Raw genomic sequence first — 17,582 nt, forward strand, 5'->3', positions numbered from 1 at the left:
AACCCAACCCCAAATCATTAAAATAAATAAATAAAAAATAATAATAATAATAACAACAACCAACCTAGGAGGGCTTGAACCTCCCGACCTTGTGGTTAACAGCCACAAATAAAATAAACTAAAATAAATCCTGGCCATTCATGGTCCCCAAAACCAAAAAAGCCATTCATGGTCCAACCCAACCCCAAATCATAAAAAAAAAAAAAAAAAAAATCGCTAGCAGGGCGTGAAACCTCCCGACCTTGTGGTTGACAGCCACAAATCAAAAAACAACAAATCCTGGCCCAACCCAACCCCAAATCAAACAAAAAGGCAAATCGCTAGAAGGAGGGCTCGAACCTCCGACCTTGTGGTTAACAGCCACACGCTCTAGCCAACTGAGCTATTCCAGCTTTGTTAAGAGCTAGCTATCTGTTTATTTATTTATCTAAAACTAATTTCCACATATTATAATCCCATGAGCAAAGTTCAAGGAAAAAATTATAAAACAATGTTTGCAAAATTGACTGAATATCAGATTATGACTTTTAATGTATCAAAAAATTAAAGATTCTATTTTAACATTTGAATCATTTAAATCTTAATGGAATATTTCAATTGTTAGAGGTGTCTTTAATGACTAGTTAACATACTTGTTATTGCTAAAATTTAAGCATGAAACTCAAGAATGATATTTTCATTTGATATTTTGTAGGAAAAATAAATAAAATTAACGTTTGTATCATTGAAATAGTATTACTAAAAAGGATAATAACAATGTAGGGAAAATAAATAAAATTAACATTTGTGTCATTGAAATAGCATTACTAAAAATCATTACAAGAAAAGAGGGTAAAAAACACAGAAGCATTTGCGACGGCGCGTTCCCCGTTGCAAAAAATGGTCTTTTGCGACGGCAAAATTAACCGTCGCAAAAAATTATTTTAGCGACGGCGTTTAACCGTCGGTAATAAAACTGCACGGGCAGGTATTAAAATGCGGAAGTATTAGCGACGGCGTGTTGAACCGTCACCAAAAAAAAATGTCTGAGATGGCATAAGTTTGCTGTCGCAAATACTCGACAATTTGCAACGACAAATGTCCGTCGCAAAAAAAGGATTACCAAAACGACGTCGGTTTATTAATAATTATGTATCATTTGCGACGGTGTAAACCGTCCCGTCGCAAAAAGTAAAAAAAAATTCCCCCCCCTCTTCCCTTTCATCTTGCCGCTCAGTTGTATCGAAATCCCTAAAATTGTTTGAAACAAAATTTCTTTCCCCCAAAATCCCCAAACGAGCTACGGGCGACGAATGGCGAAGGGCTAGCGGTGGTGTAGCGACGACGAGCGACGAACGGCGAAGGGCTAGTGGTGGTGCGGTGGTGCTTCGACGACGACAGCTACTCAGGTATGCTCTCTCTCTCCGTATATATATATATATATATATATGTATGTATTACCTGTTCAAAAATATATATATATATATATACATGAATATAATTTTTTTTTCTATTTGTAAATTTATTTATTTACTATTATTATTTTTTTAATAAAAAAATGACTTTGAAATATCTAGTTGAGGCCCTTTATAATTACTCATAATCTAATTTTATTTTTTTAATACTGTAAATTTTATTTAAAATTTATACCAATATCTCCAACTTTCACAATTAAAATTATTTTGATAAAGAGGCATTCAATATGTATTAAGGCATGGTTTGGGAACACTCAAATAAGTTATTTAATGATTTATTTTTATCATATTACCCCTCATTTCCATTGAACACACCCCTCTGAGACTATAGTTTACTCCTTCCAGACCCCATTAACTAGACTAATTTTGGTGTAAATCTTGCTTATATTTTTAGTGATGTGAGAAAATTAAATAAATCTTGCTATATATTTGTACTTGATTTATGTATTATTTTTGTGTGTTTTCAATTATGTTTGGTCTCAACTCTCACACTGTGGTTTCTTTGGGTGGTGTCTCATATTGAATGGCTTGGTGAAGAACCGAGATTGAGACCAAACAATAGTGAAAAATCGAAACTGAGACCAAACATATCTGTATTCATTTACCTTTATTAAACCTTCTTTTTAATATCATTTAATAAATATATGTGTCTGTTTGTTTTTTTATAGCAAAATAGGCACGTTAACCTGACCATGAAATCTTGATTGGAGAGGGATGAGTCGTTCTGAGAATTTATATAGTCCTATATATGTATTTGATTATATTTTGGTTTTCAAACTTGATATCTGCAAACTCCAGGAGGGCTTAAGCCTCTGCCCTCTAGTTTTCTTTTATAACTCTGCACCTGTTCATTTTTTACTTCATTTGAATTTAAAAAAAAAAAAGATTGTATTTTGGTTTTCATTTTTGTTTTTCTTCTAAAAAATTTGAAAATTTTGTTCGTCTTAGTTGTTGAAAGTGGTGACTGGTGACGGTGGTTAGAGGGGTTGCCAATGGGTGACGGAGCATAGATGAGTTTTGAGTTTGCTAAAAGGATCTCTTGATTTTGGGTAATAAAAAAAAAAAGTAGAATTCAATTTTGAATAGGTTTGAGTTAAAGAGCATAGATGAGTTTTGAGTATTTTTTAGACAAACTTAAATAGATGAGTTTTGAGTATTTTTTTGAATAGGTTTGAGTTAAAGGTATTATATTTAGAGTTACTTTGATGAGATGTTTTTGTGGATGTGTACAGATGATGGATAAGAGTTGGATTGATTTGCCAAATAGGATGTCGAGCGAATATATTAATGGGATTGATGAATTCCTTGTGCTTGCCTACACCAATAGGGTTGAAGGATCGATGATCAGTTGTCCGTGTAGGAAGTGCGAGAATCGATACTATTTTGTACGAGAGGGTGTACGTGAGCATCTGATTTTGAATGGTTTTTTTAAAAAATACAAACATTTGATTAATCATGGGGAATCTTACGTATCTCTGCATGGTAATCGAGAGAATGAAACATTAGCTAATTTAGACATTGGGGATGATATGATTGGAATGATACAAGGGGCTATGGGAAATCCACATGCCGGTACAAGTGTTGAAAGTAATGAACCACAAGGGCCTAATCCCTATGCATCTGAACCCCAGCTCGGTCCAAATGCAGAGACTGCAAAGTATTTCAAACTTCTTCAAGATGCACAAAGTGAATTGTATCTGGGTTGTCAGAAGTTCACATCTTTGTCATTCATTGCTCGACTTTTACATTTGAAGGTGCTTAATCAGTGGACAGACAAGTCTGTTGACATGTTGCTTGAGTTATTGAATGAGGCGTTCCCATTGGGTGTGAAACTCCCGGACTCATATTATAAAGCTCAAAAGGTCACAATAGATTTGGGCTTCACGTATGAGACGTGGGATGCATGTCCCAACAGTTGCATGTTGTTTCGAAACAAGAACGCCAATCTTGATAAATGTGTCATATGCAACAGTTCTAGATGGAAATCAAATGGTGATGATGGTTCAAATGGTCCTAACAAAGGTGGCAAACGAATAGCTGCAAAACAGATGAGGTATTTTCCTTTAAAGCCAAGGTTGCAGAGATTGTTTATGTCATCCAAGACGGCCAAGTTAATGAGATGGCATGCAGAGGAACGAACTGATGATGGTGTCTTCAGGCATCCTGCTGACTCCTTTGCATGGAAAGATTTTGACCGTCGGAATCTTGACTTTAGTAATGATTGCCGAAGTGTAAGGCTTGGCTTAGCATCCGATGGTTTTAACCCATTCAGAATGATGAACATAGTTCATAGCACTTGGCCTGTTGTGCTCGTTCTATACAACTTGCCGCCATGGATGTGCATGAAGCAACCATTTCTAATTTTAGCTGTGCTTATTGACGGCCCAAAAGGACCTGGTGACAAGATTGATGTGTATATGCAACCGTTGATTGAGGAGTTGAAAAAACTATGGAATGAGGGTGTGTCAACATTTGATGCATCAACAAATCAAATGTTTCAAATGCATACAGCTTTACTGTGGACAATTAGTGATTTTCCTGCATACGCAAACTTGTCAGGATGGAGCACTAAAGGCGAATATGCATGTCCTTGTTGCAATAAGGAAACTACATCGTGTTGGTTGAAGCATAGTAGGAAACAATCATACTTGGGTCATCACAGATTTTTACCTACTGGCCATAAATTCCGGAAGGATAAAATATCATTTGATGGTAGTCAGGAAGTCAGATTCAAACCAAAATTGTTGTTTAGAACTGAGATGTTGCTACAATTAGAATCTGAGGGTATTTTAACCCAATACAAGAGGGATGACCTTATGGAGAGGCATAGGAGATAGGTAGAGAAGGAGAAAGTTGGACATCGCACCCACAGTTGGAAGAAAAATAGTATCTTTTATGAATTGCCATATTGGGAGCACAATCTAATAAGACACAACCTTGATGTGATGCATATAGAGAAGAATGTTTGTGACAATGTGTTGTGGACAATATTAGGGGTTGCAGGAAAATCGAAGGATGGTGTTAATGCTCGGCGTGATTTACAAGATATGAATATTAGAAAACCCCTACATTTGCAGTTAAGAGGGTCGAATAAAGCCTATTTACCACCAGCACAATTCACGATGACCAAGGATGAGAAAGATTTGTTCTTGAAAGTGTTGAAGGAAGTAAGAGTTCTCGACGGGTATTTATCCAATATATCACGTCGTGTGCGCTCACATGATAGAAGTATTGGGGGTCTTAAGAGCCACGATAGTCATATTCTGATGCAACAACGTATTCCATTGGCTATTCGAAGATCGTTACCGAAGAATGTAATTGAACCCTTAATTGAATTGAGCAATTTCTTTAGACAATTGTGTTCAAAAGTGAATCGTGTGACGGATTTGCAATATATTCAAGATTGTATCGCTATAACACTTTGTCATCTAGAGAAAATATTTCCTCCGAGTTTTTTTGATATAATGGAGCACTTGTCTATACATCTAGCAGATGAAGCCTTATTGGGTGGAGCGATTCAGTTTCGATGGATGTATCCAATTGAAAGGTATCTTCTTACATTAAAGCAATACGTGCGTAATAGAGCTCATCCTGAAGGATCAATTGCTAAAGGATATCTTATGGAAGAATGCATTAATTTTTGTGCACAATATCTCAATGATGTGGAAACCAAATCTAGTCAAACCGTGAGGAACTATAATGGTGCTGATAATTTGGGTCATGCTATTGGTGACAACACAAGCTTTTATCTTGATAATACTTCTTGGGTACAAGCTCATCAGTACATCTTATTCAATACAAGCGCAGTTCAACCATTCATAAAGTAGGTTAAGTCACTCACTCAATATTTTATTATGTTTTATTGAATTTTCAACTAAATTTTTTGTATTGCTAAAATTTCAATCTACACAGCAAACACCTTGAAGTACTTAAGCTCAAAATGCCTCGTGTCGACGATCATCAGCTTCGGCGTAAACATTTTGAAACTTTTCACATTTGGTTCAAGGAACATGTATGTATTTAACTCTATAGATTCTAGTTACTTAAGTCGATCTACATTTTAAATTTTACATTTTCGTATTAAATAGGTCCAAACTTTGCGAAGGACTACTGTCATATTTTCTGAAGAGATTATTCTATTGGCAAATGGTCCTCATAACCTGGCAAGGAGGTTCAACGGGTATATACTGAATGGGTTTCGGTATCAAGTAAAGGCCATGGATGATCGTCGAGCCACACAAAATTGTGGTGTAGCTTTGAAGGCAGATACCATAAGTTATGCTAGTCGAAAAGACAAGAATCCTCGTCTGGGGTTTGTGTACTATTATGGACAATTGGCAGATATTGTTGAGATTTGATATTCCAATGAGAAGAAGCATGTGTTGTTTAAGTGTGATTGGATTGACAACATTCACGGAAAGAAAAAAGATGTCTTCAATTTCACGTTGGTGAACTTCAATCATTTGTTGTACCGAGATGATCGAATTACCAATGAATCTTTCATCTTGGCGTCCCAAGCAGAGCAAGTTTGGTATGTTGCAGACCCGTTACAACCAGACTGGCAAGTCGTGGTGAAGATGTCTCAAAGAGGTTTATTTGATATGAGTTCGACTAATCCACAAATCGAGCCATACATGAGCCAACAATTGGAAGAAAATATAATGCTTCGTGATGAAGAAGTTGGTTGGGTGAGGGAAGCCGCAGAAGGGGAAACAGTTGATGTTCAAATAGGCTGATATTTAATCAACATTAGTAATTCAATTAAGGCCAAGGTTGTAGTTAATCATCAATTTCTTAATTTACTTTGTCTTTGTAATTGTATTAGTTCAATTAATGTCATATTATAGTTGATGACAAACCATTGTCTATGTTTCTAATGTCAATTAATGTTATATTGCTTGCAGATTATTATGGGAAGGAAGAGGAAGCCTGATTATCCCCGGCGCATGATGCCTGATGTGCTACATAATAGGACATCAGTAGCACCACCATCAGAGGAGGCATCACATCGGCCAGCATCGGAGGGGCCATTAGTGCCACCACCATCTGAGGGGCCATTAATACCACCGTATCGACCACCATCAGTGGCACCACAGCAGCTACCATGTACTCAGCCTCCACGCCTACCATCGGTGCGTCCACCATCAATGGCACCACAGCAGCTATCATCATCAGCTTATGAGCCATCCGCAGGTATATAAATTTGTTTTGATTTGTATGAAAATTATTTACACATACATTTATTTATGCTCATTATATATAACTTGTTTATTCTCATTGTATTTTGCAGACCCTTCGACTTCTTCACAGCCCACCTCAGGTTTATTTGATATGATTTGTATTCACATTATTTAAATTTGCATTTGTTTATTACCATTGCATATTGTTTATTATTATTGTATATCGCAGGTCATGTTAGTTCTTCATCAACCTCGACTAGGCGTGGTAGAGGATGTGCCAAGGGCATTAAAGAGTGGGGTACTGGTAAAAAGCTAGACATACAATTTGATGGAAATTACTGCCCAATAGGGGATAACGTGGCCAAGTTAACTACTCAACTTGGCATTATTGTGCGGAATGGTAACATTGTTCCTCTTACTTTTCTTGACTGGAACAATGTGCCTGATGATATTGTTGATGCTATCTGGAAGGATGTGAAGGTAAAAGTATATTTTTGTCCACAAATTCGAATTCCAAAACTTAGCCTTAAACTTTGAAATTGTGTTTTATAGGACAATTTGAATATATGTCCAGAGGAATACAAGTCAATCTGCATGAAAAACTGCAACAGCATATGAAAGGATCACAAGAACAAGCTTAAGGCTAAGTATTTCAAGCCTAGAAGCTCTGATCCTAATCTAAAGGATGATGTTCCTATGAACATTGTGCCAAGCCAGTGGGACCAACTTGTGGAGTATTGGCGTACTTCCGATGCTGAGGTATACAATTACGTTATATTTATGATATGTAAACATACAAATCATATTTACATACTTACATTTGTTGAACCTGTTATAGAAAATTGCAAGTAGGAACGCTAAAAATCGACGAGCTCACGGTATAGCTCATACCACAGAGCGTACTACTTTCTCTCAGATACGGCATGAGGTTTACATTTTATTGTTTTATTTTTGTATATAAATAAACATTGTATATTTGCAAATTATTTGGATTCTAATTTTCATATTTCTCAAAAAAATGTAGATGACCAGTAAGGGGGAGTCTACTGATAAAATGAATGTTTGGCTTATGACACGTAGAGTAGATGACCCAGAGGTTATCCAGACCTTGATAGTTTCCAAACACCTTTGATTGTATTTAAAGTTTATTTTTTGTGTGCCAACCATCTTAATTTGGCATATACTTGTATGTCTTATTCAATACAGGATGAGTTCAATCGTCAACTCTCTATGCTACCTGAGGATGGTCGGACTTTGGAGGCTAGGAATGCCATTTTTCATAAGTTGATAGGTCATGACGGACATGGATATTGTCGCACATACGGGAGAATTGTGCCTCGGAGAGCGGTGTATAAAGATGGTGTTGGGCCATCACAGTCAACACCCCAGCCATCGACTATTGATCAGATCACGCAGCAGGTTCGTGCAAAGCTAAGGGATGAGTTGAGGGAGGAGCTGGGAGCAGAGTTCTCTACACATTTGCAGCAGATGAGAGCTGAGATGATGGCCCTTGTGCCACAGGGGGTGAGTGTGGATCCCAACAGACAGGTTCCATATAAATTAAATTGTTTGATAGTTCAATTTTCACTCAAGATTATGTATAAAATTCGAATATGATTAACACATTATGCATTGACTAACATAGGTTCCTGATGCATCGAGTGGCCACCGGGCATTTAGGGAATCTGCAGAAGACGAGAATCCATATACACCACCACCAGAAGATCGGGTATAAAATGTATCTTTGCATTCTAAGCTAAAATGTATCTTTGCATTCTTTACATTCTAAGTTAAGAGACTTGTGGGAGAAGACGGGACTAGTTAGAGCCGGATTTAGCACAAAACTTGGCACATACGACCACCTAGGCACGAGAGACTTGTGGGAGAAGACGGGGCTCGAATCGGGTTCCCGGTTTGGGAGTTAGAGCTGGATTTCACTTTAGGCAAACTAGTTCCTTAAGAAACTTGAATTCGAGGAGTTAATGCCCCAAAATCACCAAACCACGTCAGTTTAGGACGAAAATTGGCACACACGACCTCCTAGGCACGAGAGACTTGTGGAAGAAGACGGGGCTCGAATCGAGTTCCCGGTTTGGGAGTTAGAGCCGGATTTCACTTTAGGCAAACTAGTTCCTTAAGAAACTTGAATTTAAGGAGTTAATGCCCCAATTCACCAAATGGCGTTGGTTTAGCACAAAACTTGTCACACATGACCTCCTAGGCACGAGAGACTTGTGGGAGAAGACGGGGCTCGAATCGAGTTCCCGGTTTGAGAGTTAGAGCCGGATTTCACTTTAGGCAAATTAGTTCCTTAAGAAACTTGAATTCGATGAGTTAATGCCCCAAATTCACCAAACGGCGTCGGTTTAGCACGAAACTTGGCACACACGACCTCCTAGGCACGAGAGACTTGTGGGAGAAGACGGGGCTCGAATCAGGTTCCCGGTTTGGGAGTTAGAGCCGAATTTCACTTTAGGCAAACTAGTTCCTTAAGAAACTTGAATTCGAGGAGTTAATGCCCCAAAATCACCAAACGGCGTCGGTTTAGCACGAAACTTGGCACACACGACCTCCTAGGCATGAGAGACTTGTGGGAGAAGACGGGGCTCGAATCGGGTTCCCGGTTTGGGAGTTAGAGCCGAATTTCACTTTCGGCAAATTAGTTCCTTAAGAAACTTGAATTCGAGGAGTTAATACCCCAAATTCACCAAACGGGGTCGGTTTAGCACGAAACTTGGCACACACGACCTTCTAGGCACGAGAGACTTGTGGGAGAAGACGGGGCTCAAATCGGGTTCCCGGTTTGGGAGTTAGAGCCGGATTTCACTTTAGGCAAATTAGTTCCTTAAGAAACTTGAATTCGATGAGTTAATGCCCCAAAATCACCAAACCGCGTCGGTTTAGCATGAAACTTGGCACACACGACCTCCTAGGCACGAGAGACTTGTGGGAGAAGACGGGGCTCGAATCGGGTTCCCGGTTTGGGAGTTAGAGCCGGATTTCACTTTAGGCAAATTAGTTCCTTAAGAAACTTAAATTCGATGAGTTAATGCCCCAAAATCACCAAGCCGCGTCGGTTTAGCATGAAACTTGGCACACACAACCTCTTAGGCAGGAGAGACTTGTGGGAGAAGACAGGGCTCAAATCGGGTTCCCGGTTTGGGAGTTAGAGCCGGATTTCACTTTAGGCAAACTAGTTCCTTAAGAAACTTGAATTCCAGGAGTTAACGCCCCAAATTCACCAAACGGCGTCAGTTTAGCACGAAACTTGGCACACACGACCTCCTAGGCACCAGAGACGTGTGGGAGAAGACGGGGCTCGAATCGGGTTCCCGGTTTGGTAGTTAGAGACGGATTTCACTTTAGGCAAACTAGTTCCTTGAGAAACTTGAATTCGAAGAGTTAATGCCCCAAAATCACCAAACCGCGTCAGTTTAGGACGAAACTTGGCACACACGACTTCCTAGGCACGAAAGACTTGTGAGAGAAGACGGGGCTCGAATCGGGTTCCCGGTTTGGGAGTTAGAGTAGGATTTCACTTTAGGCAAACTAGTTCCTTAAGAAACTTGAATTCCAGGAGTTAATGCCCCAAAATCACCAAACCATGTCAGTTTAGGACGAAACTTGGCACACACGACCTCCTAGGCACGAGAGACTTGTGGGAGAAGACGGGGCTCGAATCGGGTTCCCAGTTTGGGAGTTAGAGCCGGATTTCACTTTAGGCAAACTAGTTCCTTAAGAAACTTAAATTCGAGGTGTTAATGCCCCAAATTCACCAATCGGCGTCGGTTTAGCACGAAACTTAGCACACACGACCTCCTAGGCACGAGAGACTTGTGGGAGAAGACGGGGCTCGAATTGGGTTCCCGGTTTGGGAGTTAGAGTTGGATTTCGGTCTAGTCAAAATTATTTACTAAACTATCTTTCTAATTATATAGTAGTTAATTTTTTTATATTTTTCTGTAATTAAAATATTAACACCATTATATTGTTATTAATTATTTTTATTTTGTTTTTTTCAGATATTTCCTGAGTAGCAGTTTGCTTCGTGTGGAATGTGGGCATGTAAAGATTATGACCAACTTTTGTTTTTGTAACCCATGAAAGAATCAAGACGAAAACTTTTGGTTTTGATTTTGATTTTGATTTATGTTATTTAAATTTGTGAACAACATTATGTATGTATCATGTAACCAACATTATGTATTTTCATCATTTGCCAACTTTTGTTTATGTATGTATTTATATTATTATGTAATTTTTGGATTTTTTTGTAGTTATTTTTCATTTGCCAACATTTGCCAACATTACATTATTTGCCAACATTAGTTATTTTATTTATGTATTTATATTATTATATCATTTGCCAACATTACAGGTTATTTTTATATTTTTAATAATTGTAAAACAGGGTTTTTTTTTTTGTTTTTTTTGAGACGGCAGCACACCCCGTCGCAAAAAAAAAAAAAAAAAAAAAAGTGCTAGGCTTTTTGCGACGGCAGCCATACTGTCGCAAAAGGTATGGAATTTATTGAAAAACAAGACTTTAGCGACGGTATAATTGTCGTCGCCAATAGTCATTAGCGACGGCTCAGGTTGCCGTTGACAATAGTCAAAAGCGACGACATTTTTTAGCGACGGGATTTTTTCCGTCGCACAAACCTATTTTAGCGACGGAAAGCTTGTGCCGTTGCAAAAAAACCTAGATTTTCATCCATTATTGGCGACAGAAAATTGCCGTCGCAAAAAAGAAAATTTCCCGTCGCAAATACAATGGCGAGGCAAAAGCTCTTATGCAACCCCCTTTGTTGCGACCCCCACTTGCCGTCGCAAAAAGAAAAATTATTGTCGCAAATAGCTTTTGAGACGGCGTGCGGGAGTATCTGAAACGGCGTTTTGCCGTCGCAAAAAACAATTTTTTTGTAGTGAATGATAATCACAATGTAGGGTAGAAGAACTAATTTTTTTTTATAAAATGCATGGTAGAAGATCAATTTTTTTTTATAAAACTTGAGGGTGCAACTGAGTTTCGCAAGGCATGCGCATGACTGTTGCGCGGTTAATGGGGCTTTTTTCAAGCGGGCCTCATTCCGACAATTCGAACCGTTTACTTTTTAGAAGAAATCGAGTAGAACATATTTGCAAAAATTCAAATTAATCGGATATCGGTATACCTTTTATCAAGTCATGTTCAAATTTAGATTTATACTTAAATGTACTGTGTAATTTTTTAGATACAAATACGTCTTGATAAAATGGATATCGATGTCTAATTAACTTGAATTTTTATAAGTATATTCTACTCGATATCTTCTAAAAAGTAAACGATTTAAATCATCAAAATGAGACCTAAAAAATAATCCATTGATTGCATAACAGTGGCTGTTGCGCACTCCTCAATCTCGATGCAACTCCTTATGTGGTGGGGTGGAAGTCAAAAGTATGTCATTTCTTTACTTCATTTAAAAAAAAAAAATGATAAATTACAAATACACCATCTGAGGTTTGTTTAAAGTGCAGATTGCTACCTATAGTTTCAAAAATTACAAATACCCCTTTGTCATAATTTTTTATTTAACAGATTTATCTGAAAAAATAAAATTCATAATTACTCTCTAATATAATAATAAAGGGGTGAATTATGCTAATAGTCCCTATAGTTTGGGGCTTGTGTCATTTTGGTCCATGACTTTTCAATTATGACACATTTGACCCTGAATTTTGAATCTTGTTCAAAATAAGAACAATTGTAGATACCAATTGATTTTTCAAGGGCAAAATCATCAATTTGATAAAATATAACTAATTTGACAAAAATAAATGTCAAAACAAATATTTTGGAATTTTTAAAAATTATTTCTACCCACTAAAGATAAAATTATGTAAAATTGATAAATTTTTTAGACATTTATTTATTTATTTATTTTACCAAATTAATTTTTATTATATGTTTGGATGATAATCATGTAATGGATGGTTGTTTTTGCTATTTTTCTAAAAGTCAAATATGGTGACTACTTTGATATCATTATTAAACCAATCCATTAAATAAAAAAAATTCAAAACTAAAAATATTTCATATATTAAATATGTCGATTACACATTAAAAATTTAACAACTACCCATTACATAATCATCATCTAAATATATAAAAAAAATTAATTTGGTAAAATAAATAAATAAATAAATAAATGTCTAAAAGATTTATCAATTTTACATAATTTTATCTTTGAAGTGTAGAAATAATTTTAAAATTTAAAATAATATTTTTTTGACATTTATTTTTGTTAAATTAGTTTATATTTTATTAAATTGATGATTTTACCCTTGAAATTAAACAATGATATCTTCAATTGTCCTTATTTGGAACAAGATTCAAAATTCATAGTCAAATGTGTTACAATTGAAAGGTCAGGACCAAAGTGACATGAACCACAAACTATAAGGGGAGCTTCTATTTGTATACATCATATCCCCTCTTCCCACACACTTAATGAGAGAGTGTGTTAGAGAGTTGTGTGTGAAGGATGTGTAGAGAGAGAGAGTAGTGTGTGTAAATAGATGCTCCCAACTATAGGGCCTATTAGTGTAATTTACCCATAATAAAATTACCTAAATTATTAATTGAAACATATTTCTAATATCTTTAAAAAACTATTAATTAATTTCATGATTTATTAATAAAATGAGTAATTTGTGACGAAATTAGAAACCTCAAGGGTTAGAATGTAATTTTCAAAATCACAAGGGTGATTCGTATTTTAATCAAATCTCAAGAGGTATATTTGTAATTTACCTTTAAAAAAAATAAAAAATAAAAATCAATGAGGTATATAGTTATACACTTTTTATTTGCTAAATTATGTCAACTAACAAATGGCTTAAACCGGTGAACTAACCGATTATGAAATATTTTGAAAAGATAATTAAAAATTAACTTTTTTGATTTTTTTGATTTTTTTCATTATTTCATGTGAAAGGTAATGTGATTTAAAATGAGCTAATTAAAATTTTAAAAATTCAAAAAAGAATGAAAAAATTACTAATTAAATTTATTTATTGTTCTCGTGAAATACTTTTCCACAACAGTTATTTAAAAAAATAATTTTCAGGTAGTAATATACCAAAATTAATTTAATTGTTTTTTTATGCACGCCCATTGGTTCATCAACAACGTTTCTAATTGTACATATGTGGAAAGGTATTATAAATAGAAGCCCAAATAGAAGCCCATTTCCAAACTTCACAGACCCAGCATTTCAACAGAGTGGCTACCTCTCAGACAACCAAATCCATCACGAACTGAATTGGAGTAGGTTGATTTTATAATGCATATAAGTCAGCCTACTACCAGGTTTGAAATCGGCAAACCAAGTAAACATTTCCACAAATATCCAGACAAATCAAGACATAACAAAAACAAAAACATCCCAGAAGACAGTGATAGCACTTGCAGCTTCAAGCCGAGTATAGGTAGAATGGACAAAGCACCAACAACCAAATAAATTCATAACATAAAGACTTCACTTAAAAGAGTAAATATATCCTGAATAATTGACCAAGAATAAGAAAGGAAAAGGGTAAAGAAATAAGGCAGATAATTATCAGAATCTAAATAAGCATATGAAATTAACAAAAGGAAACAAATTCAACCCTCCAGTCCACAAGCTAAGAAATCCTTAATTGGTGCCAAAGCGATACACATCCAAAAGCACTTGAATAGAAAAGGCAAACGAAACAGTAAGAAGCAGCATAGAAGGCCATACACTAACAAACGTCTTCTTTCTCTTATGAGAACATGTTAGGTAAGTCATACACGAGAGACAAGGTAAATAATATAAGCACTTTGATGAACACAAGCTTTAAGCAAACTCCAAAGATAACCTTAATTAATTTACAACTCTTTTGTTTTCTGTATCGGAGTGAAAATTTGTGGTTCATGGGAATAGCTATGTAACCCTCCAGAAATAAAATAAAAACAAAACTAGTACAGCCAACTACAAATTTGACGGGACAAAAGAACAGCCTCCTCCATTGTCAATAGTTCAGAAGAAGATTCATCATCAATGACCTTTCTTAGTTTAATCTCTTCATCCTTCTTGTAAGCTGCTCCGGAGACATTCACACAGTTAATGTTCTTGCCTTAAAAGAACATTACACAGCCATGACTATCATATGACTGACCATATTTTCTGCATTGTACAAATATGGCTCCACATATATCCATTAATTATCTCTGTAACCAGGAAGTCATATGGCAAAGTCACAAAGTTGTCAAGAAAATACATATATATATATACAAAGTTGTTGGAATACGCTATAAATATAAAAGACAAATTATGTGGACATATCCACAAACAAAAAATAACAAAAGCTACTGGTTTCTTACATTTCCCTCAAGAAAAGACTGACAAACCATACATTAGAAAGGAAAAAGCTCTAAATTAAGTGCATAAGTTGACATACAATTGAGATGAGCGCCAAAATTAACCTATTGAGCTTTCCACTTTCTCTACATAACCCTTCCCCAATTTAGAAAGGCTCTACTTCAACTTTGACAATGTGGGAGAATTTAACTTGATCCCTCGATCAATCATATCCTCAGCATACTTAATAGCTTCTGGAACCCTATTAGTATCACGAAGACCCATTACCAGCAGATTGAGATGAGCTCCAAAACCAACCTATCGAGCTTTCCACTTCCTCAAAAGTTCATCATATACATAACCCTTCCCCAATTTGGAAAGGCTCTGTTTCAACTTTGACAATGTGGAAGAGTTCAACTTGATCCCTCGATCAATCATATCCTCAGCATACTTAACAGCTTCTGGAACCCTATTAGTATCACGAAGCCCCATTACCAGCAGATTGCCAGTTTCATCCAAGTCCGAATGGTAACTGTCAATCATACATTTCCAAACCTTGATGGCCATATAAGCGTCCCCATGATCCATAAACATCTTGACTGCTGAACTACAATTTGCATGACTTGGGACACACTCGTTTTTAGTCATTTCGGTAAATACTACTAAAGCATCCCGTACCTTCTTACTCTTGATCAAGAACTGAAAGTAGACATTATAAGTTTGAGTGTCGGGGAAAGCACCATGAAAAACCATCTCATCCAAAAACCGTCTAGCCACATCAGTCTCCTTAACATAACAATGTAAAGCAATCATTGAATTATACATCGGAGTATCGGGTCTAAAACCAATACGTCCAACCATTGATTCCCAAAGCAACCAAGCACCCTTTGCATCGCCTGTCCTCACGCACTCTTCAAGTGCAACTTTTAAAAAATTCATCCCCGGATAACACCTCCTCTCCTTCATCGTGTCAAAGAACTTCAATACCTCTCGCATCCCATCAGGACCCTTAAGCAAAGTAGTCAAAAAAGTATCATAGGCAGGCACATTCTTGGGGTCCCAACCCATTTCAACTACCATCTCCGAAAAGGTTTGCCTAGCACTAACCACATCCCTTTCATTCTCACACCCTTCCAACAAAATTGCATAAGTATCCGCGTCAGGTCTAATCTTATCCTTGGCAATCCTCAAAAACTCCCTCGCCTTAGCCGTCTTACCGTCCCTACAAATCGCACTCAAAAGCGAATTCAATGCCACAATGTCCGGAGGACAACCATATTGATCCATAACCTCAAATGTCATAATAGCATCTTCTACGCGATCCACGGCAACATAACTGCTAAAAACAGAAGCAAATGTGGCCAAAGAAATCAACCCACCCTTTTTCATCGACTTAATAGCGTCCCACATCGCATCAAACAAGCAATTCTTTCCCAACAAATCAACAACCAAATTCCAAGCATAGGGGCTATGCTTGTCATTGAGTTGAAACCCAGACCACCTGAAAAACTTCACAGCGGGTCCAGGAAACCCATAGGACAATTTGAGGACTTGTTCAACGTCCTCTTGAGAAACCCTAATTCCAGTATCGTCGAGAACATTCTCGACGCTTAGGGAATGAGTGTTGGCTATGATTTCACAGAGTAATTTCACTTTTGGGTGTAAATTGGGGGTTTCGAGATGTGAAACGAAGGTTGGATGCTTACCCGTTCTTTGTTGAGATGAGATTGGTGGAGGGTTCGCTGTTGTTGATGAAGAGTGGTGCTTTTTGCGGTGATCGAAGTTCGAGGAGGACGATGAAGAGTCGTCACGGTGAGAACGCTTTTTGTCTCTTCCCATGGTGAGTTTGTAGATCAAATTGCAGAGAAATCAGTGTGAAGATAGAGAAGATGATCAGTGTATGGAGAGTGTTTGCAGAAGAAGCATGAGAAAAGCCCTAGGTCAGATATCTGTAGATGGAGACGGACAAGTTTTCTGGGTTTTCTTGGGCTACCTATCAGTTGCGCTTAGGTTGCAGTCCGACCGGGTTCGGGTCGGGGCCCTAGTTAAGTCCCCACTATACTGGATTTGTGTTTTCTAAAATCCGAGTTTAAGGCACTATTTGATTTAAATTAAAAAAAATTAGTCTAAGGTCTCTCTCCCATATTTAGTAATGGAAGAGATTTACAATTTTATTTTATAATGTCTAAGATCCCTCAACTCCCGCATTCATATATCACAGAGAAATTTGGCTCTCCCGAATTAAACTTCATTTCTCTTTATCAAAAGCCGTGCATTTTACTTGTGTGTGTATGTGTGTTGGTTTCAGCTAATGGCTTCTCTCGACACCGATGTCACCATGGTTCCAGTCGGCGGTGACGGCTCAAGCACCGCCGGACCATCGTCGTTAGTGTTAGTGGTGTGGAGCTGGTCGGCAACGATTGCGGAATCAGGATTAGGTGTGAACTAGAGGACGATGTCCCTCCACAAGCTGTACTCCATTGATGGTGCTGGATCTCCTCAAATACAACAACATCCAGAAAGTGAAGCTCTTCGATGCCGACCCTGATGTTGTCAAATCTCTCATAGGTACTGGGATTCAA

At 37.1% G+C, this 17,582-nt stretch overlaps 2 protein-coding genes and 1 non-coding gene across 3 annotated transcripts; 1 reads left to right on the top strand and 2 right to left on the bottom strand.

Annotated features, from left to right (window-relative positions):
• Positions 1-318: 318 nt before the first annotated feature.
• TRNAN-GUU (transfer RNA asparagine (anticodon GUU)) lies at positions 319-392 on the bottom strand. Its single transcript has one exon. It is a non-coding gene; the product is annotated as a tRNA-Asn (tRNA).
• A 6,129-nt stretch (positions 393-6,521) lies between these two features.
• Positions 6,522-7,232, top strand: LOC114285199 (uncharacterized). Its single transcript, XM_082924038.1, has 4 exons — positions 6,522-6,647; positions 6,745-6,774; positions 6,864-7,114; positions 7,209-7,232. The coding sequence occupies exons 1-4, from the start codon at positions 6,602-6,604 to the stop codon at positions 7,230-7,232; spliced, it is 351 nt and encodes a 116-aa protein (XP_082780164.1). The 5' UTR covers positions 6,522-6,601.
• A 7,673-nt stretch (positions 7,233-14,905) lies between these two features.
• LOC114271587 (pentatricopeptide repeat-containing protein At5g15010, mitochondrial) lies at positions 14,906-17,255 on the bottom strand. The gene has a single exon (XM_028213198.2). The coding sequence runs from the start codon at positions 16,837-16,839 to the stop codon at positions 15,319-15,321; it is 1,521 nt and encodes a 506-aa protein (XP_028068999.2). The 5' UTR covers positions 16,840-17,255; the 3' UTR covers positions 14,906-15,318.
• Between the last annotated feature and the right edge of the window lie 327 nt (positions 17,256-17,582).

This window comes from Camellia sinensis, chromosome 4, assembly GCF_055761805.1.
Source record: "Camellia sinensis isolate YWXY chromosome 4, ASM5576180v1, whole genome shotgun sequence".
Lineage (NCBI taxonomy): Eukaryota > Viridiplantae > Streptophyta > Magnoliopsida > Ericales > Theaceae > Camellia > Camellia sinensis.